Here is a 24,029-nt window from a genome sequence, read left to right as displayed (position 1 = left end):
TAGGATCTATACACCAAATCTCTTGGCCAAAAACAGCCGATCCTACAAGTTCACAATACATCATGTGAGCTTGTAGGATCTCTTTTTTTGGGCAAAATGTTCCCCCCAGAATATGCATGCTGGGGTTCAAGTGGTTAAATGAACAGGACATCATTATTCAATTCTACCTCAGTTCTTTTACATCAGGGTGCAGCCACAACAATGTTGCATGTTGAAGTGAAAACAACAGTCTGAGTAAAAATGACATTTTATTGAATCTGCAGAATCATAAGTACAATTCGAAGTGCTGTAACAGGGCAACAAGAGATGATATCAGGTCCTTGAAGTCAACTGTATTCCGATTTTTGAATACATGAACATGTCAATATGCATATGGCATCTTTATTTAGTTTAAAAAATAACAGAAATTATAAAACAAAACCCATTTAAGATGAAATGCACAAAATTGATCTCAAGGTTATAAATCAGTGTGAATTACATGATTTCAATCTGCACAGTCTATATAACCAGTATCATTGAAGCGGGGAATGATTCATCAAAAGCGTAGGAGGCTATGATGAAGGTAATGTATGCTCCATCTTAGACAGTGTATGAATCAGGCTTAAGAAAGGGATGGGCAGGGTACTAGGATAAACACTGACTAGAAACAGGGTTATGATAATGGTACAGTAGATGCAGGCCGAGTGATTCCGTTGCGGAAGAGCGTATTTGGCGCATAGAGGTTAACTCCTAATATCCAGGTCAGTCACTACTTGCCCTGTCTCATGGGCCGAGAGATTTTTCGAGTACATCTCATCATTGTCATCCTCTAAGCCCCCAGCCCCATTCATTTACATCATCACATGCACATTTCTGACTATGCCTTGCCACAGTGGTCGACATATCTCTTCTTGAGTCACACTTACACAATACTGGCTCTTTGGCCACTTTCTTTTTATTCCAAAAGACCACCACAAACAACCCCAGACGGTCAAGACTTTCCCATAACTGGCTTGCGTTTTGCTTATCTGGAGAAGAAAGACGGTGTAATCCACAGAGCATTAACATCTACTGGATTAAGAAGCATTGTTAAGAGGAAAAATTGAGGAAGCAACAACATGAAGCCTAATTTAGGCATAACCCTGTAACAGCCAATTCACTTTAAGCCAAATAACCTACTCCCTTCTTAAATTCCCTCAAGTGAAACACAAAACTCTAATCTTCTTTTCAAACTAGCAGCGGTTTTGCTAATAAAGAATTCCCACTGTCAAATAGACATTAATGTAAAATGCAGGCATATGTTAAATATTGTAATATGGCAACCTGATTGCTTAGCTTAGACAGCTTGAAGTATGTTGTGGTCACTTCCGATTTAGTGATCACCATCCAGTAAATCAGTCACATTTCCTCACATGTTGCAAAAGTTATACTTATTGTTTGACACATTGCACTACACTGTTTTTTCCATGAGTATTTTGCTTTCTATTCTTTAAACGTAATTCCCCCTCAACACAAAAATATGAACCATAACAGCTTTAATCTGCAGTGCAAGCCACTTCCCAAAGCACCATGCCCCATAAAAACCTCTTCCCTAACTTCTCTTTATGATACATATACAATTGTACAATGTCATCTAGCTATATAGTGAGTGCCTTTTCTTTTTATAAAGCTGAATATTTTGATTCCTCTCCGACCTCACCCCTCGTGTCTTTGACAGTCACAGTGCATCACAAGGAAAGAATGAAACGTCAAACAAATAGGAAGTAAATGAGCGTATGAGAAGGGTCCACTGTAGAATTTATTACAGCACTGAGAATTGGCCAAATATTGTTTTCTATGCCTGTTCCCATAAAGCTGTAAAGTGATTTGAGGTTACAGTGTTGCATACCATTATAGTTATATAGTTGCAACTTTATGCTAGTTAGTTTAAGAACCATTATCCTTTTGTGATCTGTCAAGGTTTGGGAAAAACAAGACCAGCCAAATGCACTTATATGCCTGAGGCTGGTTATATTTTCCACCTGAAGACCCTGCATTTGTCACCGACATAGCATGTTTATGATGCAGGAGATAAGATCTGGATGAATGATTACTTCTAGTCAATGACTACATCACAAACTCGAAATTGCATGACTATGAAGTGCCATTCCACCACACCACTGCTCACCTTTAGAACCTCAAAGGTACTCTAGAAACGACCTGGCACAACTGAGCAGGAATTGCTCATCATACAGATGACCAAGCAGCTTTCGGACCTGAAACATGAGTTTGATTCTTGGTCTACTTCTCTGATTGCACATTTTTAGATAAAATAGTTTGCCCTGGTTAATAAATCAAACTTGCTGGTTTATTGATTTGATACATTTGTCGTTTGAAAATAAGCTTTCTATAACAAGAAAAAGCAAAAAAGGAGAAGACAGGATAACAATAAGACCATTAACCACAGCCACAGGTGTTTTACCTGTGCAGGGTTTAACAATACATAAACAAGATTGGAATGTCAACTTACAAAAACAATGGAATGACTTAAGGAAGAAGAAGACAAAACAAAACAATGGAATGACTTAAGGAAAAAGGAAAAAATGATTCACACAAAACAGAATTGTGCTTGACCTTCTCTATTACAATTGGTATGAATATTACACTTGGAAGTGTAATATTCACTCTCTAGCCATGTGGAGGGATTTGGCCTGTTCCCATCACCTTCTTGTTCAAACATTATGAACCAAAATCTGGCAATCTTCTTGAGAATGAAGGCATTCAGGAATGAGGATATACAGTTTACATGTTCACACCAACAGAGGCAATGTAGTGAGTGCGATCATAAGAATTTAGTTACTGGGCCACCTGATAATCATGTGCCCTAACTTGTCCCTGATCCCTCCAGTAATTGATATAACTATGAGGTCAGGAGGTGAACTTCCAGTTTCATACAACACCCACAATGCAGTGCAGGACACATGTGAGGGGCACCATCGAGAGCACGATACTGAGAAACATGTGCACCGATATATAAATATATAAAATCCTCTGTTAAGACTCATATCTTGCCAACTGTTGCAACAGCAATGGTGTATTGAAGCCAATGGAATGTACACAAGTCAAATATTCAAGCTTAGATCGGACTGCGCTAAAGCAGTGAAATTCTAAACTGCACTTCCAGTCGGGCCAAGATTGCGATGGAAAATTAAAAACAAAATCAAAAAAAGAAAAGAAAAAACAAAACTACATAAATAGGTTTCTGATGATGCCACACCTATATTCAAATCTTATATTTTCTGCTGCTCAATGGCTGCAGGTGTCTATTGTCCAGGATGAAGTTGGTGGGAAAAGACCCTCAACATTTCTTTCTTTGTTTTTTTTATGAAGTTGGTGGCATTAAAGGATGAAGCCGTGTGACACGATGTGACCCCTGACATACCGTGATGCCGTGAGAATGTGTGTCATCTATTAAGACATTTGATTCCACCGCCGACACTGAGAGTGGACCCAGGATTGGAAACAAGAGCAACAGCCAGAGGACAATGGACATCCAAACAGAGAGACAAGACGTCAGCACATACAGACAGAGAGACAGGCAGGCAGACAGACGGACAGATGGTGGGGGTGTCCTGTGGTTGGAGAGCTGGACAGAGAGAGCAGAGCAGGGATGCAAGGGGGTTGCAGGGGGCAGGGCATGGGTGGGGTTGAACAGGACAGATCAGAGAGCAAGAGTAAAATCAAGAGAAAGCGGCATTAAGATGAGATGGCACTGGGCTTTTCATTTCCTTCTTTCCCTCCCTTTCTCTACCTCCTCCTCCTTTCTCTTCCTCTCTCAGACGGCCTCTACATAGTTGGCAGGTAGCATGCCTTGCTGGCCGGTGCGCTCCACGCGGCCATACATCCAGCCCTCGTCGATCTGCTGCACATCTACGATCACGTCGCCGTCCACAAAGGAGACCTCATCCTCGTCAGCGGCGGTATAGTCGTACACAGCCCTGTACCTCTTCTGTAAGAACACAGAAACAAGAGGAGCGCTCAGTTTCTGCCTAATGCTGCCTCAGCCAGAAAATCCGCTAGCTGACAGAAACAAAAATGTATTCATTTTTAAATGAAAGATAAGTCTCCAGGTGCATGCTGCCTCTGCACAGTAAAATCCTCAGTGTTTAATTTAACTCTTACAGGTCCATTTAGGGACCTGTAAGGTCTGGGAAGCAGAAGGTCCTAAATAGCCTATCCACAAGCTCTCATTGAGAGCTTGTAGATATTTTCACTGCTCAACAAATGAAATCAGTCGTGGCGACTGAGAACTTTAATCCATTCTGGGTGTATTGGTCATATCCAACTGACTTGGGTCGTCATGAGTGACGTGAATTGACTTTGAAGTCGGTTGAACGGGCGATTCCCGAGATACGTGAACAACGCACGGATAGATGTGCATACAAACGACACAGAGATATTGTGCATTAATTGTGAGAGTATTAGTTCCATTTGTTCCACTCAGAGTTAAATTAACACTCAGGATTTTCCAGTGCCGTGATGCAACCAAGGGACCCCTGAGGGAGAACAGAGAACAGTGGAGTGGACGCACCCCACCACTGCTGGCAGGAGGCGGGGCGGCGGCCGCCTGGCGCACTGGTTCACGCACTGGTTCACGCACTGGTTCAGGAGCAGGTTCATAGTGGTAGTTCTGAGGGGCTGCAGAGGGCTGGTATGCTGCTGACACAACAACAACACACAGTAGCAGGTTAGAACAAACAGGAGGGATTGAAGGAGGGTATCATCTGGGGTATTCTATGAGAGTAGCAGCATCAAAACAATATCCCTTCTGCTTGTCCTCTTTCAGTCCTCCCCCCACCTTCAATGCGTAAATCTATTCTACGTCCGAGCATAGACATGGTAATGCCTCGCCTGCCTCCGATTGGCCTACCGACACTGCCGGCCTTACCAGACTTTCCTCCGAGGTGGATCGCTATATGCTGGATAGTCTGCCGTGAGGTTTCTCCGTGGTGGGAAGTACGATATAATGCAAGAGAATGACTCGCAACAGTAACTTTTATGTTTTGTAGAAGAGGCAAACTAATATATTGTTTATGCCGTTTATTTTAAATGTATGTGTACAGTGTAAACTTGAAACATTATTGTACTGTAAAAAGGTCTCTTTTCCCTTGATCTTTATCTTTTTTAGTATAATAGTATTAGTTTACTATAATTAGATTAATACACGATAATCAACACTAACAATTTAATTTAGAACACAATCACAATCACAATCAAATCATACAAATACATGTTCAATCAATCATTCAATCAAAGCAAACGGCATAAACAATATTAGTTTGCCTCTTCTACAAAAATAAAAGTTACAAGTTACTGTCGCACGTGCCAAGCTGTCATTCTCTTGTACTTGTATTATTTCCCACCACGGAGTAACCTCGCGTCTCGGAGGACAGTCTGGTGAGACCATGGGGGCAAGACGGGCAGTGTCGGTAGGCCAATCAGAGGCAGGCGGGGCGTTACCATGTCTATGCTCGGACGTAGAATATATACGCACCTTCAATACCCTCATAGCTGTCTGGGTGTCAACAAATTAGGCAACACCATGAATCTGGGATAGGATGAAATTCCAAAGCTTTGCAAGCCAAGACGTGCAACTAATGCCGTTCAGCCGATGTCTTATGCAATCCTCAACCCTCCACACAACGCCTCTCTGTATATAGGTGGTGATAATGCAAAACAGAAATAGCCAGTTCACACATCAACCTTTATCAGGATTAGAACAGCTAGATGACTTTTAACCAATCGTTATGGTACAGTGTACAATGGTACAATACAACGTTTGGAGGTGGTCTCCTAGTCTTCATTTGAGAAAATGTGACCCAGCACACAGGTCGACAAGGAGTACTGCCTGATCATCTCTGTAACGAAGGCTTTCACCTAGAGCTCCATATATGGAGACAACAGAGGTCTCTAGTGCTGACATCAGGTAAATGGCCCATATATGGGTATCATTGTGACACGCATCCAGTTGACTGGCATCGTCATTGTGATAAGCACCCAGTCGAACCCTATATAAAAGAGAGATTTAGGGAGAGTTCGCACTTGGCACTATTGGCTACGCTCCTCGTGAGACAGGATATTTGGCTTTACAACCCAGATATTCTCAGCCATACCTGGCATTACAACCCAGACATCGTTGTGTCAGAGATTCGGGCATCCTGGTTAAGTTCTCACCGAACACCACTGCAGCGGGCTCTAACCTACACAACCAGCTCTAGTTTGTTTGAGTAGTATTTTATAATCTCAAGCTGGGATTGCCTCTTGACAGAGCAGTAGACATTTGTTTTCTCAAACCCCAGAGAAGGCATAAAATTAACGGATTGCAGATTTAGCATGCAATATCCTAAAATTATTTTCAATTTGATGTAAAAACTTTCAAATGTATTCACAACTTAAATTTAGGCCTGCGTTTTGTCTTCAAATTAGAACATGTATGTTGTTTATGTAAACTGTAAAAAGTGTCCTGTAAGTCCATATGGGCTGGGCTTGGGCTGGACTGTGAAAACTGAACAGTCAGAAATAATCAGTGCATGTTACGGTCTCCAAACAAATATGTAAAAGTAACAAGTGGCTCAAATTGGAGACCTCAACATAAGGAAGGACATCACAGAATGCACAACTTCAACTAACTAAAGTAATCTGTTTTTTGGCTTTAAGACTGGCGGTGCCTGAAAGTTTGAAGTCACTTACATTTCCAGTTACCATACACACTCAAATGTCAGAGTGAGTGTACAGGGCACCCTTCCATTTGGCTACAGATGTACAGTTACAAATGGATAAATTAACATTCAGTATTTCATTTTGTACTTTTCCAGAACACATGAGACATGTCGCCGAAGGCAGCACAGCAGTTAAGATACAGTTACAGCGTATGAAAAGTACAGTTTACTTCCCTTGTCTATTGTGTATTAGTCCAGAAATAGCCATGTTGACTAGTTTATGACCATGTTCAATACTAGCAGCATTGTAGTAGGTCGGTATGGTCAGTACCTGATGGGGTGTTGCTAGGCTGTTGGGGCTGGTGGGGGTGTGCCTCTCCGCCTCCCATCCTGCTCTTCTCAAACTCCTCATGGTACTTAATCTGCAAAGACACACACAAAATACACATGAGTTCACACCACAAGTAAAACAAAGACAATGTTTAAGAATATAGTTATCATTATAGTGCTTGGTGTGAACAGCTCTTTACTCTAAAAGCAAACGAGCAACAATGCAGTTCATCTCATGTCCACCAGGTGTCTCCAAGTTTGCACTTGTGCCTCCCCTCTCATCTTTGAGGGATAGGTGGGGCATGCTATGTGCAGTTGGCCGCTTCTGGAAGCAGCTTGGCGCTCACAGGAAATGACATCACAGCAGGAAGCAGTGTGAGCTCAGAGTTGCCTAGCAACCCTCGTCTGACACATCAGGGGGAACAGGTGAAAAGAGAAAAAGGAAATAAGAGAGAGGGAGAGAGCGACAGATCTATGCTTGGGGTGAGAAAACAAAACGTATGCATAAACATGCAGACAACTTCTGTTATTCTGCTTTCTTTTGGAAATAAACAAAACATTAAAACAACCAGCCCAGAACTGCAGGTTTCAGATGAACAGAAGTTGTGATCTACAAGCCCTCCCAAGACAATTCAGCCAGAAGAACAAAAGGCCCCATTCACCGACAAGACACATAAAAAGGACCACACAGATGGCCATGAAAGTGAGAGGCTGCTCTTTGACTGCACTAACAACTCCTGCTCTTATTTCCAGGCTTGATAACAGACTGACTCACGCCTCCCCGGTCAGATTTGCAGCTCCGATTCTGTGCTCGCTAACACCCTTGCTGTGAAAGAGGCCAGTGTGCCAGCGGCATGATGGAGAGAAAGAGGAGTGTGTTCACACACTGCATGGGATGACAGGGTTTCAAGGGCTTGTGTTAAGAACAGTGAGCTCAGTAGGAGACAGACAGAGTGTTCTCAAGTGCAATATCTCGTCAGATTGCAAAAGAGAGATTGTTTGTTTCAAGGGGCAGGTTGAACAGAACAGTGCATGTTGTGTGTGTCTTTTTTCTGAGAGCCCCCCCATCCCCCACCCACCCACCCACATAAAAGAGATGGAGAGAGACAGAAACAGAGTGATGGGGAGAATGACAACTGAGGACAGGGATCAATCTAGACAGACTGAATTAATGCTGACATTCTAGGTGGACTGCTGAGTAAACAGGCTTGTTTCTCTATCCGAGGGTCCAGCTGTGAATTTGTGAAGAAAATAGAAACCGGGGTGGGAGAATTGAATAGAAGAGAAAGATAGAGGGATCACTTGGAGCAGTGCCCCTTGCCACAATGCCACACGCACAGCTGTAATGTTTATCAGTGCTGGCTGTCAGAATACTTCAGGATGAACTCCAGTCCATTTCACCACTCTGCACTGTTTGTGCATGCGCACTCACAAAGTGTGTAAAAATGCATGTTTCTGCCTCTTGTATTTTCCTGTCTCAGATATGCACGATCTTTCATCACATGAAAGCAGTAATTACATCACCCTCCATACCAATTATGTAATTACTAGTGAAACCAGTGCAGAGTATGTGTGTGGACGAATGGTTAAGGACTGTGTGTGAGTGTGTTTTCAGGGAGGAGGAAACACATTTCTGACCGATTCAAGAGATTTGAGGAAAGGTAAACATCATCACACACACTTCGACATCGCTATTCTGCATTCATAGAGAAATGGCAAATCAATAAGTTGAGCTCAGTGTGCGAGAAAGGCGAGTGGAAGGCTCAGACAGTGTGTGTGTGGCACGCGAGAGTACATGTGTAGTTGTGTACGTATGTAAAAAAAATAAATAAAAAAAGATTTGAGATTAATTCCATTTCATTGATGAAGAAATAACGAACTGTATGAGGACAGTTCCTTGATTAAAAGAGCCTCTGATCAAAGCGAATATCGGAGAACTCGCCAGTTTACCAAGTCGCCACGGCGAAAATTCTTCATCAATGTCTTCATCGTTATGCTAACATGCTGTCTTCATCAGTGTAGTATGTCAAACTATTTTGTGCAATTAAATGGTCAGCTAGATGATGATAAAAAGGTGAGTATGTGAATAACAATGATAAGTAGGCCTACCATTTCAGGAATCGTTTACTAATGAATTACTTTGTTTCGGTACTTTGGTACTTTTAGCATTCCTACTTTCTCTAGTGTTAACTCTAAACTATCCTCTCTCTCTCAATTCAATGCAATTTAAATGAAGGTGAAATAAAACTAAAATGCACTAAATCGCGGCGAGTTGATAACTGGCGAGTTCTCCGGATACCATCAAACCTAGTAGCATACTTCAAAAGAAGTTGATTTGTTTTCCGGCATGCCGTAACTGGACAAGTTCCTTTATGGATTATATTGCTTTATACTCAACATGGCTCTAGTTAAGTTGCAACCTCTCCAAATTTTGTTTCCAAGTCTGGCACTACTACTCGGTCACTGGCACACATTCATGTCAGTGACTGAGTGGGAGGATAAAAAAAACAACATGTTTGATGACTCTGTAGATAAATCCTTACGTTGCTGATGTGGTCCTGTGTTTTCTTGATTCTCTGCATCTCTGGTGTGTCTGAAACCACGCTGTAGCCTTTCCCTTTGTTCTTCTCAAACTCCTCTTTATACAGAACCTGGAGAGGAAACACACAAACCAGACTGATAAGCGGAGGGATTCAATTCCTTTATGTTGTGCTTATGAAGGAATAATGTTTTAATCCATATAATGGGATCAAGAAATAATAAGTATATGATATGTAATGGAATATGGAACTACAATAATAAATGGCTGGATTGAGAAACAGGAACAGACAACCAAATGCATGTACTGGTCCATCGTTGACTGAAAACATATAATAGGCTTAGTTGCTTACAATCAATAGAACATGCCCAATCCCCCAATATCTTCACAATATCAAGGGAAGGCTATATAATATTACATATAGGCCAAAACACTGAGTGGAAAAGGACAAAGGGACTGTGACGCTATGTGTACCAGGTAGGCTAAGCCTTGCCCTCTACATACGCCTCGCTCATTAGTTACAGTGATAACACTTCCTGCTTGCTGGGTACTTGCATACAGGATTTGCCGACAGCCTTATAAGGGCAGACTGGGAGGAAGTATACAACAGTCTGTGTGTGTGTGCACTGCATGCATTCGTGCTCGTAGTATGTGTCTTTGTGTCTGTGCACAAACCCCCACCCCAATATGACCCTCAGAGCAGGGCAGGAAGTGGCCAGCCCAAACAGCGTCAGATGAATATCTGAAAATACAATGAAAGGAGTTTCCCTCCTCACAACTGGCTTGATAGCACGACTGTGCCCCCTCATACCCACTACAATCAACAACACTGTACACAAATCCAGGATAGGAACAATGGACACACACACACACACACAATGTGACAGAAATAGCCTATACAGTGCACAAGCAGTCTCTTGAGATACCCTCTCCAAAATGCAAGACACGACCACATGGCCAGTTGTGACACAACAACCAACAATGACAAATCACTTAATTCCCCCCACCCCACACCAAAGCCCTTATTCAAGCCTCCATGGTGACTGCATCAATTTCCTGCCTTCCTCTTAGGAAGCCTGCTTGCTCAATCCATTACCAAGCTGACCCCCCCCCCCCACACACACACACACACACTGCTCAGCACAGCCACACAATGTCTGATGCTGCTAAACAGACTGCTGATCAGTCTGTCGCATCTGACTATCTGCTGAGCACCTTGTTGCAGCATCACTTCCTTATTACTCATAGCAAGTATATAGCCACTTGTCACATGAGAGGCGTTTGTCCACGTCAGCTAGCACCGTCATCACACCGTAGCATGAAGTCAACAGAGATGTTGTTTTAAGCAGAAATAAAGCTTGATCTCTTGATGTGATTACATTTATCTGCAGCTTTCAAGCCTGCTAATGGAATTTGTCATGAGTAAGACTAACGCGGCCTTGACTCATCTTTTGTTTGTCCTTCATTCTCGCCCTGCTTGCATTTCGTAAACACATGCATGCTCCCACCGCACCCTGCTTTTTCATTCTCAGTCCATCTCCTTTGTTTGTCTGGCTCTCTAATGCAATAGACCCTTTTCCTCCCCTCCAATCATGTCTCTTTGTGGCATCCCCGCCCACACTTCCCCCAATCCCCTTTCTCCGGTTTCATTCATTCATATTTTACTGGCTCAACAGCATCCCACAGAAAATGCATCCATAGAAATCTCATTAGAATCTCTCAGCGATCTCTCGCTATTTGCATTCCTCTCTAGCTTTCCTTCCTCTTGGGGGAAGGGGGGGGGGGGGGTAATACTTTTATCTCTTCCCTTTCTCATCCACACTCCTCCCCCTTGTCTCTCTCTCTGTATCATTGCCTTCCTGTCTCCTCCTTGCGTTCCTCCTCTCATACATGCCCGTTGGTCTCCTTTTCCACCTCCCCAATAATACATGCTCTTCGTTTCTTTTTCAGCTCCCTTTCTTTCACTGCCGTAAAGTCTTGTAATGAGGTGTGACAAACCTTCCCTACCCTGCTACCATAGCAATAGGGTTCCCGTGGCAACGCAGCAGTGGCGAGGAAGGGTGAGATAAATTGCCCCAGTTCAGCGCGCGCACACACACACACACACACCACCCTTGAATATGGATATGTGGGATAATGTGTGAGCGTATGTTTAGTCATGATTTCCACTTTCTGAGGTGTTCTGTCACAGTAGTATACCCTGTGACAGGACCACTGTGACACAAGGCCCCAGGACTGCTATGGAAATAAGTAGATGCCACCGGACCGGATCACTAGTCATTCCTGATTACAGTCACAGACCTTATAAACACATGCACAATCCTTTGTAATAAGGTATTTAGATGCAGATGGGATTTTAATACAAAGTGTAAATTACGGGTCTTAAGGCCAGATCACACCAACGCAATTCCTTGCAACATGCAACTACTTGCAACCATTATCTCCAATGACGTGTGGACTGGCCTTTATTAACTCCTTTGCTGCCCCTAGTGTTAGCACGCTGTTACTGCCCGATATGCCGCCTGTCCATATACGGAGCTTGTTGTCCTTCCGGGTTAAACAGGAAGGTGGGGGCCTCCGGAAGGGGAACAACACCACTGGCATTAGCCCACAGCATTTAGCTAGCAGTACAACCAGCTACATTTTGTTCAGCGATGCGATACAAACTCACAAATTATTTACGATCGTCGGCGGCGCACCATGGACAGCTCTCGAAACTTTGGAGATACGGCGCTTTGAAAATCGGTTATAATGGAGGCTCAACGGAGCTGGATTTAAAAATCGGAGGAGGTCCACACGAGCAAGAGCAATGCTAAAAGGTAAACAGATGGACGGCGCGTTCATATATGGATTAAACGGTTGTCTACGCTTATACGCGTAGCTGGCATAAATAGGTCCCAATAGCCTAGCTATGTTTATAAGCGTAGATGGCAATAAAATAATTAAACATTGCATTTTAGACATTTAGCTGATTCAAAATGTAATGTGTGTATGGAGTACTAAAATTCATGATTTGTCATGCAAAGGACATGAAAAATCAGCTTTTTCAATTGAGCGCCACAGTCAGCCAGTCTATAGTGGATCATAGGGGTAAAATATTAAGGTACACCTTGAGAGAAGTAGATGTGTCGACTCTTTAGATCAACATTACTTACGACCTTCTGGGGACTAAGTGAGAGTAATAAAAGATAGATGCCAACTGTATGTCCAGATTAATAAATCAGGATTAGATGTAGAGCAGAGGGGGTGGGGTCAGAGAGGGAGGCACTAGCCTTGAGACAGGCTTAACATTGGATTAACGCATGCATTTATTTTATGGAGGATATGTGATATCTCTAGCAGTCTCCCAGGGGGACATGAATCATGAATTAGCCTCCCAAGAGTGACGATGAATGCCAATGTGGCAACTAAACTTACCAGAAACACAAACCGAAATGTTGCTAAACCTAAAGGTGGTTAACTTCCATACACATGCATAGTTAAGTCTGACATACTGTAGGTAGGCCATTGTGGAAGCTCAGGCTATTGTAAGACTCTTGCTGAGGTGGAGGGCAAGTCTCTCCCCATCAGAGTATCGCCTTTATTACAGGCAATAACACATGGCCTAGTTCAGATGGGTATTTTGGTCTAATGAGACTCTTTTTCCCTTCTTCCAGGAATATATTTGGATCTTTGTTATTTTAGTTTATACAGTAACAGCCACGCTGGTGTTTTCTGTGGTTAAGAAATAGCCTGAGCCCTGAGGACAGTGAGATCTAGATTGGGTATGAAATTATTTAGGGGGATCTATTGCAAATATATACACACACAAAAGTCCTCTGAAAATCTTTGGCTCAAAGAAAGAACTGCTGACATGCAAATTACAGTACTCGCTTGAACAACATGATATGGTATCTCAACGGGCCTGGATATTTTAAACCTGACCTGAACCAACCCGATTGAGTTGAAGCCCGAGCCTGACCCGATCATAACATACAATAATGAGCCTGTCACAAACCAATACTAAAATAAAAAATGAAAAACAAGGTGCTAATTGTCAGAAACGATGCTCAAATCACATAGAACTATAGGGTGGAGAAAATCCCAAGCAGAAAGCGAGAGAGACTATACATGAATCATGTGAGTGAGATGCACATGCAAGACAGTTGCATGTTGCATTTAATCAAACTTCTATCAGGTGAGCGCAGCTCTCCACTGACTGTGGGCAGCATGATGTGCGTATTGATTTGATTTGTGTGTGAGTGAGTGTTAGACCTTGATAAAGCTGTTTCAGTTTAAGAAAGTGTTTCAAAAAGAAAAAATGATAAAATATGAATTAGAAGGTTAGATATAAGTGTTATTTTGTTTCCTCAGCGTTGTCTTTGTTTGTTCTCTTGTTGAGCTCTATGTCCTTTGTCCTTGTTGTTTTTTTCTTTCTTTTTTATTTGATGTAATCATGTATGGTTGGTGGCAGCATCAATTAGATGTTTTTTGAGTGGTGTAAACCACACCTACAACTGGCTTTGTTATTGAGTGGTGTAAACCACTCCTACAACTGGCTTTGTTAGTCTGTGCGCAAAAAATGAGCATGGTTGCTACGGTCACCCAGTTCACCCGGGTGTGATTTCATTACGTCAGAGCTGATTTCATTACGTCAGAGCTGATCAGGCTATATAATACCTTACACCACTCAGTTCACACGGGTGTGTTTTTTTAATGATAGGGGCAGGTATAAATAAGATTTATCTTCTTCCTGCTCCTTTTCTTTCTGGTATGGAATATGTAAAAAAAATAAGTACAAAGTAAAAATGAATATGATCATGTAAAACCATAAAGATATACTTGTGCGTGTGTACAATACATGTGTGTACTAGGACTTGAGCGTGTGTACAATACATGTGTGTACTAGGACTTGACTTACATGGCTCTGCATCTTGCTCTGCTGTTTGAGACGAAGGTTCTCCGGAGTGTCAGCAACGCAGGTGAAGTTTGTCTTGGGGTAGTGTCTGTAAAACACACACACACACACACACAAATGCATAAAACATCATAACACCAAATGGACATTCACATCATCTTCTATAGAGGCACCCAGTGTGGAAAACAAGCTTATAGCTTTTGTGAAGTGTGCAGTCATCGGGTCCACAGAGTGCATTTACGCACTCAAGGTGGTCCTCAGGTTGAGTTAGGAGCCCCTGTAGACAAAAGGCTTGTCCGTAGAACACATAATGCTGTGGGGAAAAAAATTGTGTGCAGACAGGGCCTCATTTGTGTGGACGAGAGAGCTTCAAGCCATGGCAGGTGTGGAAAACACGCTACGAGGCTTATTGAACACACACACAGCTCTATAGGGAACAACATGAAGAACAGCGTGCATCAGACAGAGAAAAGCAGAGGGTCCGAGAGACGCTATGCAAGAGTGAATGATGTCATGGGCTGCTCCTTTAGCAGAGCGTGAACACAAGGCTCTTTCTCAATGGATTGGGGGAATTTTCTGGACAGCCACACAAGCACACATCCATAACCAACCTACCTCCTGCTGCCCTTGATAAAATGCACTGCCCGAAACAAATTCACACGCAAACAAACAAAAGTCACTCACGGACATGGAGCGTCCACATAGAATACATACATACACACCACACAAAGACACACACATTCCAATGGTTTTAATTGCAAGATGGCTTATTGTAAAACTTGTGGTTAATGATTTGTGTGTGTATGTTTTATACACAAGACAGCGTCTCTATTCTATAGGATCTGCTAAATCCACAAATAATAGTGCCTGCCAGTTGAGTCTTGTCCCGAAAGCAGCGAATACACAGATCCGAGTCCAGGAGCAAAGGAAGCTTTATGTAAAATCTCATATGGACTCCAGTATACAGCCTGCCTCGGGGTGTGGGGCGACCTCAAAATCTCAACCCCCCCGCCCCCCTAGCTTTAGCCAAGCCATATTTACGCAACATGTTTATCGTATCCATGACAACATGGTAACCACTTAAGTAAAGTTCGTATATTCCGATGTAAACTGAGACCATAAAAAGCAAATTTCAAAGGAATGTGGTTGAATTATCGTACATTGAATATTGCACAAACAAGCAAATCAACAGCCACATGAAAAAAGCAAAGGGGTACTTTCAAACTGTGGAGAGAGGACCATGTAATTGGATATAAAGGCAGACTGGAGCCGAACATTTGGGGGTTTCAACTATGTAACCAGTCATATACAACCCAGGCATTGGATTCCATACCCCAGAAAGCATAATACAGGTCTGTGCATGCATGTGTCCTCTCTTACTAGTACTACACACACACACTACTAGAGCTCATTTTACTGAAAGGCTTCTATCAGATCCATCCAAATGTTGTGGTTTTCCATGTTGCCAACTAATTTGCCAGTAGGCAGATAACTATTTTGTATGACAGAAAAAAGAAATACTTTCTCTACCGTTCTTATACTCTAACTCTAGTATCAATTATAATGTACTGGTCTATTAAAAATGTCATGAAAATGTGCATATTTTATTTCTGGAGTTGGGCGTGCCCGGTTTGTGGTCGGATTTACAAACGCATCGTAGTGCCTGAAGAAGACTGCTAGTCTTACTCTTGGGGCAGAGACAGGGTGTGCATTTAAGCCACACAGATAACACCCCATAGTTACGACATCTTTATCATGGTAAATGTAGCATTTGAGCTTGTGCTTTACAATTTGAGACAATTTGAATAGATTACACACAACTGTGCTGCACACGCACGCATAGTTGCTGAAGAGAGACTAGTAGGTAATGTGTTGCTGTGTGTGATCATGCATTTATCTAAGGCAAAGTGCACTAGCCCAACCAATGGCATGAGTCAAACATTAGAATGATCACCTATCTATCTGGCTGTGTAACAAGTTAATATAATAGGTCCCACACAGCGGTGAAGGTAATGCATACACACAGCCCTTTGATTAATGCAGGCTTGTAGGGAGTAGAGACGGAGCAGTCAACATGGTGGTTGTGGTGAGTGCAGGCGCACATGCACAGGTAATAATTAGGCGCACACAGCCACACACACACACACGCCCCCATTAGGGCTATCCAACGTTGAAGCTGCCACTACCTACTGGCGAAAAGTGGAACTGCAGCACGTTCATGGAGGTGGATGGACGTTCAGTGACGTCATGTGCGCAACGTGTGTCATCCCGGACCTCAAATTTGAGGTCCGGGCTGCTCTTCCGCTCGCTCGAGCCATTGAGTTATAATGGTACTTCCGGCAGTCTTCCGGGTGCTTCAAAACACCACTGAGCAACTTCTATTGAAAGGAATAGTGGGGGGCGGGGCTGTCGCGCTGGTCCTCCCTCTATGGGGCACCTAGGCTGCTGAGCCAGCCTGAAGGCGTGCCGCGGGTTCGACTCCCGATCCCGACGGCATTTGCCGCGTGTCTTCCCCCCCATTTCCTGTCAGTCTACTTTCAACCCATCAATAAAAAGGCAGAAAAAGCCCAAAAATATATCTAAAAAAGTGCACGCACGCACATGCACACGCACACACACACGGAATGGTTGTAAATGGATCGTTCAGCAGAGCAGACATATACAATATGTCTCAGTCAGACTCACTATGGATCTCTGGCTCAAATCAACAGTTAACTGTAAAAAATGTTGACAAGAGATTTCAGACAGTCACGCTAAATATTTGATAGGAGGAGGAAGGGTTGTCAGTAGAGATGATGGTGGTAAGCAGAGATGCAAGCATACGACGAGAGACAGAGGCTAGACCTAGTGGCGATGAACTATAGTCAGACTGACATCTCCTTGCCAAGTCTGGCATAATGTACTATAACTGAAACTAATGTTTTAAACCATGTCTTGAGAAATTTCACTGATTGGGCATCCTTCCCAATCAGCTTCCTGTTACAACACAAGCTTGCCTGCTGGGACAAACGCAGAAAACATCAAAGGCAGGAAGCAGCCTGCGATGTCATTTTAGCCTTGTGAAAAGTGCTTTTCTAATCGCTGTGGTTATTCATTAACACCATCACACCAAAAGTCCCCTAACTGCAATATGGTGGCGAATGGGAATCTGGAGTGTAACGTTAAATCAAATAACTACTGATGAAGTCTAAACAATACCAGGTTTAAATGCGATTTGTCAATCTTAAATTAACATTGTCCCTCTATCGGTCACTGAGACTACATCCCACCACTGGCTCCCACGGTCTCCGGGGGACCTCAAGAATTTTCCAATCTATTTATCTGCCTTTCTAAATCTCCCATCGTTCCCATGTGAGCTACTGCTGTCCAATCTGAGAGCAAGGATTCTCAGCTCATGAGTTCTTGAGCATTTAGTGGAAACAAACAAATCCTATATCATTTACAGAAGGAAGATATAAGGGTAACTATAAATGCAGTAGACTACCACATATGAATTACAGGGAGCGGGGTCGACATTCTTGCCCCTAGAGCGGGAGGCTGTTCCACTGATGATGTTTACTCTAACGAGGATGGCTTTAAACAAACAGAAAGTGATAAAATAAACTGAGTCTGACGGGCCCTCATCCTGCTGTACTGGAACACATGGGATGCTGGGGACAAAAAAGGACTGGTGGTCAAGGATAAAGACGTTAAGGCCCATTTATACTCGACAACTCAAGTACATTTTGATTTGTCGTCTGCGCAAAGCCATGAAGTTTAAGTAGTGACAACCGGCCTGCAAGATGCAACACATCAACCGATACGATACACAGGGAAGAAGAAATAAGCTAGCAGGGACACAGAGCTAGGCTCGTGTTACCAGTTTAAAAATGCATGTTAAGTTTGTAGACATAGCACATTAAATCCGGGCAATGTAGGACTATCAGCAGTCCGAATGAAGAGTAGAGAACAGTAGGTGGCGGTAATGCACATGCCAACTGCCAATGAACCCCAATAGAAGAAGAAGTAGACGTAGTAGCTAAATCTTACCATCAAATTACACAAGAACACAGTCAACCTTTGTTTGGTACCATTATTCTATTTTGGGTAATAATCAGTCATTAACTCAAGTTGACTGACTGACTCATCGTCCTGCCCTCTAAAAAAAATGCTCAGTCAACTCAGTTGACTGTATTATGAGCTTATGAAAAACAGATTTGTTTCGTAAGCATTTTTCACCTGACTCACTTGTGCAGGTTAATGTTTTGCTTGATTTCTTGATGTGTCATTGGTCTTATGTGCCTTGTTTTGTTTTTTTTTATGTTTTTTTTTTGTGGCTTTCGCCTTTATTTTATATTTTTTTATGGAGGGACAGACAGTAGGCTGACAGGAAATGGGGAGAGAGATGGGGGGAAGACATGCAGTAAAGGCCGTCGGGATCGGGAGTCGAACCCGCGGCACACTGCCAGACTGGATTACCAGCCAAGGTGCCTGGACCACTGAGCCGTGGCCCAGGCCATGTGCCTTGTTTTTAACTTGATTGTTTAATATTGTTGTCCAATCCATTGTACAGCACCTTGTAACATTGTTTTGAAAGGTGCTTTATAAATAGTACTTACTATTGGATTAAAATAAATGGTTACACCTCAAAGCTGAGTATGTTAACAACTCCTAATATTGTGTTAGGAATGCAGGGCCATATATTATGCATTCATTCTGAACGAGAGTATAAATGGGCTTTTTCCACACAGACACCAGATATTGCTTGCTGGAGGACAACTGCTAAGGGGCAATAAATGACCTACATGAGAAAGAAAGACGTCTCAGGCATCTGGACAAATTAAACTACTACTACTAGTCGAGTATAAAACACGATGGAAAGCTCATTAAGTCTCACCAAAAATGTGGTGCATACATAACATGCTTTTCCTTCTTGAAAATGGATGAGGGTCGGTGCAGACAGATGGAGGAGCATATTGTTTACTGTAGGGGGGGGGGGGGGGGTGGCTACTGTATTTCCCTTGGAAGAAAACAGTCCGTTTTCAGTCCTTTTCTATTAATTAAAGGGATTACTTTTCAAAACATTATTTTCTTCACTGGGAATGAGGCAACTAATTAGCATTGTCTGCCATCAATCCTGACAGTCAAAAAGGGTAGTAAGAAAAGTACCACATGAGGAAACAATGCTAGTGTTGGCAGCCAATGTTTATGCACAGTGTTCATTTATAGAGGCATGATTCTTCATTGGCCTCACAATTCACCTTAATGATTCAATTTGATTCCACGATGCATCTCAATCTTATTAACTCATTTTTCAATTAAATATGCTGCGTGCTGTAATGTGATGTGTGTATAATCACTCTCCTCAAAATATAAACGTCTTAAAATTAAATTAGGTAAAAACAAATGGACAGAGCCTATCTATTGTGAAAAGGTTCAGTTCTCAAAACAAATGATTACAACTTTACAAGTGTGCTGCCATGTTCAAAAATAAGGTTATTTATAGCAACTCTAGGACAGGAGCCTTCACAAACAAACTATGACAGCACAGTAAAAACATCAGTGTCTGTCCATTTAACTCAATGTAGCCGTGAAGCCTTGTCGTACGACAGCGTCACTCACTATGCATATAGCCTGAGAGCCCCACGCTTTACTGGGCATAGAGGGGCGGTACAAACTAGAGTCCTATGCTTTACTGGGCATAGAGGGGCGGTACACTACAAGCTAGAAAAAGTGCCCTTCTGGGCACAGGTCTCCACCAGGAGGATAGGAGTGTGTGTGTGTGTGAGTGTCGTGTCGCGACTTGGCCTGTTGTAGCGCCACTATGATGCTGATTTAAAAACTGTCAAGTGGCATTTCTTCCTCAGCCTAGTGGGAATATGCATGCACAGTTGCACCGCAATTGGACGCTGCGTTGAGGAGTTGTGGCGATTTGTACAAAACGGGCTACTCCTGAAAACTTTAGAAGCCAATCGTAGCCAATCAGGATGGATTATGAGAAATCAAACAAACCCGTCTTGATCACATGACTATGGCGAGCATGTGTACCGATTTGCGTGAGATTTGGATGAAATCTGAAGGATTAGAAAATGTGTTTTACATATGTCGGCCTCCTGGTGGCGTTATAAAGAGAAGATATGAAAAATTCTAGGCAAAGGTTTTTCCTTGGCCTCTAGGGAGTGTGCATACAAAGTTTTACACAGATCCGTGCAGTTAGAGGTAAAAACACTAATTGGCCAGTTATAGCGCCACCATGAGGCCGAGTTGAAAATGTTCCAGTGGCATTTCTTCCTCGGCCTAGTGGGAATGTGGGTGCACAATTTCACGGAAATCACACAATGTGTTCATTATTGGCGGCATTTTGTTTGAAACCGTGCACTCCTGCGAAATTTGGTAACCAATCTTAGCCAATCAGGATGGACTTCCTGTTGAATCAACAACTTATGAGCCCACCTCTCCTCCTCCTCCTCCTCCTCTGACGTCACCAAATTTGGTTATTGTTAGCGTTATTGGTTAGCGAAATACAAGGTTCACTACCGCTCCTATGCCACTTTTCCTGCTGGGCACGCGCAGAGCCATCTAATAGAAGAGTTGCGATATTGAGGGGGCAGAAAACAGCCTGGTCACGTGGTTCATGTACTCGCGTGAGCCCATAGACTCCAATGCATTCCATAAACTTCTGCAAACCAATAGAAGTCTATGTAGAAGAGCCGCCATTGGACTGGCCCCATGAAGTGAACGGAGTTTGCGTAACTCCGTCTATACTCTATGGCTCTGGGCACGCACACGTTGCGCAGGCTTTTTATTTTCATTTGAAAACAAAGCGCCTGCCGTCCCCGAGGCTACTATGCATACAATAGATAGATGATAAGGTTGGACGATATGCCGAATATATTGGCATATCGGTTGGATTGATTGAAACTTTTATTAACAGTTTTCAGAATGGTACATTTCAAGGAAAGTACAGGTCAATACAAAATCTGCAAAGAGGATAAAACCAGAAAAAGCAGTAAGACTTACATAAGGGTCCTCCATTTTCAATAAATCAGAACATTTAAAGACATACAATACACTTCTATTCAAAAAAAGAAATCATCATATACACGGTTAGAAAAAAGGGAAAAGGTGTACACTGTTTTTATTGGACGATTTTGGGGCGATATTTGTCATTTTATGTATCATAATGGTCTGCCTCTTCAAATACAGACAAATTAAATGTAAAGTGCAATACAAAGCATGCATGAAATGTTTATCAATTTGGGCCATTCTAATAATGATTATATGGCACGCTCTTGTTGCTCTCAATTCCGACTAGTCTAGGCTACAAAACTCAGTCCACTCCTGATAGGTACAGTATAGGCTACTGAGGAGAGGAGAGCTAAGAGGGAATAGCTTTTGCTTTCCTAGTTTTTATCAGCTACTGTACGTTTGAGGATAGCTGTATATATATTTTTGAGGGGCGCTAGCCCCTCCTATATACAGATTTAATATTTGTTTTTAGTTCAATGTTTGTTTTAAAAACACTATTGACAATGAAGGGGGTTTAATGTTTGTTTTAAAAACTCCATTGACAATAAAGGGAAAATTTACGTCATCTTGTCCCTAACAAACATTAAATGCCATTAACAATATAGAGAATTTAATGTTTGTTTTGTCACCGTTTGTTTTATATCACCATTACATCACCTAATCAACATGAGTTAGACTCTAATGTATTAGCGCCCCTCACACACGGGTGTGATTTTTATATGTTCAAAGATGAGCAGTAAACCCGAAAATGAAACTACAGCTCTAGTTTATGCAAATCCTCGCTGTGCTTGATGATGCAAGAATGCATGCCCCCCGGTCTCACAAGATCCAATACTTGATTCTTAACTTTTGCTGTCAAGTCTGGTTATTAACATTTGTCAGCATATGTATATCACCGGTCAATCAATGTGATTTGAAATGTGAGTTCACTTGAACGGTATGCCCCTCAATTTGACTACAAAGTGAGCAAGCTATTTGGTGAGTCAGAGAGTTAAGTCAAAGCACTGAAGCTTGTCAGAACATGAAGCAATGCCTTGTCTTGGCATCCCCTTTCAAAACTCTCCCTCCACACACACACGGCGCAAAAATCATTGGGAGCACCGAGGGAGGGAGATTCCATGGATTCCTCTTGCACCCTGGATGTGTGTGGGAGTAGCAGTGTGACAGTGTGCGTGGTAGCATGAGTGGACATGTGGGTATTGGTGCGTATGTCACTGCAGAGGAACTTAAGGAATTTCCATTGTTGACACCCCCCTCCTCCCCCCTCCCCAGTGAGATAGGTGGGGGTGAGAGGAAAATTGTAAGGGGGGACACAGCCTTTCCCACACACTACACATACACACAGCCCCTCCCTGGGAGAGCTGAACAGCCAAAAAGCCACAGGACAGAGATGTTTCATCTGGCCTGGAACATGTGCGCGCGCGCACGCACGCACGCACGCACGCACGCACACACGCACACACAAATCGGCAGTCATTACTTGCGCAAGCAGAGCGTGCAAGTCATGTTTTCAGTCAGGTGCTACGATGCGCGTGTTTGGGGCCAGCACATGTTATGACGTCATATGCTGGCCCCAAGCTGACCGTGCAGGTGTGTTTTTGTCATGCTACGAAGCATATGTCCCATGACGTGATGAAGATATGTACCAATGTCCCTTAGAATGCACGTGATATGATGTCATACGGACATACGGAAGCTGACCGTGCAGGTATGTTTTCCGTGAATCGTGATGAAGATTATGTACCAATGCCAGGGTATAATTGGTTGACGATGGTGACGTAATGATAGGTTTCAGTGTCAAGTACATACGCATCAAACCACCCAGCCGATCACATTATACCACCAACCACTCAGAAAACTACATATACATACATATAGACATATACACATATATGGACATATGAGCATATGACGTGATGAATATATGTACCAATGCCAGGGTATAGTTGACGGTGACGTAACGATGATTTTACCATACTTAAAAATACTACTTTTTTTCCTTCAGAAGCAAGGTACGTAGCAAATAGCTAAATCTAATAATTCAATATGTGAGACTAAGATTTGAAAGTTTATAGCTGTCTACAGCACTTGCACGCTCTGCTTGCGCACTAGTAGGCCATTTATGGCCTACTTGTGTGCAACGAGCAAGTAAGCACTCGACAGAGTGAAGTTCTAGTTAGCAGATGTCTTGAGTGGAGGTAGTATATTTTGTATGTAGGTCCATCCACCCGAGTGTAAATTTGTACATTACATAACTTCAGCACATGCAAAACAATGACTGAAACAACTTACGCATTGCAGTATGGTCTCTTTTCGAAGCCTTTGTAATTCTTCATGTTTAGAGTCATTTTGCAGGTCTCGCAGCTGAAGCATCCTTTGTGCCAGTACTGAGAGAGAGAGAAATTAGGGAGAGAGATTAGATAAAAATGTGTTCCACAGTTGTACCGTTTGTACTCAAAAAGGAGCCCCCCACACACACACACACACACACACACACACACACACACACTTTCATTGTGGAGTGATTTGAACATTTATTGTTTGCCTTTCATTAGCAGCCGGCCAGGCGATTGTAGTT

General features: G+C 42.7%; 1 protein-coding gene across 2 annotated transcripts in view; it reads right to left on the bottom strand.

The window, feature by feature from the left end:
* Positions 1–229: 229 nt before the first annotated feature.
* Positions 230–24,029, bottom strand: part of lasp1 (LIM and SH3 protein 1) — a 35,824-nt gene continuing 12,024 nt past the window's right edge. Inside the window, exons 2-7 of one of the 2 annotated variants that reach the window (XM_079520104.1) lie at positions 23,744–23,838; positions 14,447–14,531; positions 9,551–9,658; positions 7,009–7,099; positions 4,550–4,677; positions 230–3,967 (exon numbers count right to left, since the gene is read on the bottom strand). In XM_079520104.1, coding sequence (XP_079376230.1) covers positions 3,794–3,967; positions 4,550–4,677; positions 7,009–7,099; positions 9,551–9,658; positions 14,447–14,531; positions 23,744–23,838 — 681 coding nt within the window. In that variant the 3' untranslated portion in view covers positions 230–3,793. The remainder of the gene's footprint in view (positions 3,968–4,549; positions 4,678–7,008; positions 7,100–9,550; positions 9,659–14,446; positions 14,532–23,743; positions 23,839–24,029) is intronic. The other variant, XM_079520105.1, reaches the window with a different exon arrangement.

This window comes from Electrona antarctica (genome assembly GCF_951216825.1).
Source record: "Electrona antarctica genome assembly, chromosome: 14".
In the NCBI taxonomy this organism is placed as follows: domain Eukaryota; kingdom Metazoa; phylum Chordata; class Actinopteri; order Myctophiformes; family Myctophidae; genus Electrona; species Electrona antarctica.
Note: the sequence above shows the minus strand (reverse complement) of the source record. Positions and strands in the feature narration are given on the sequence as shown.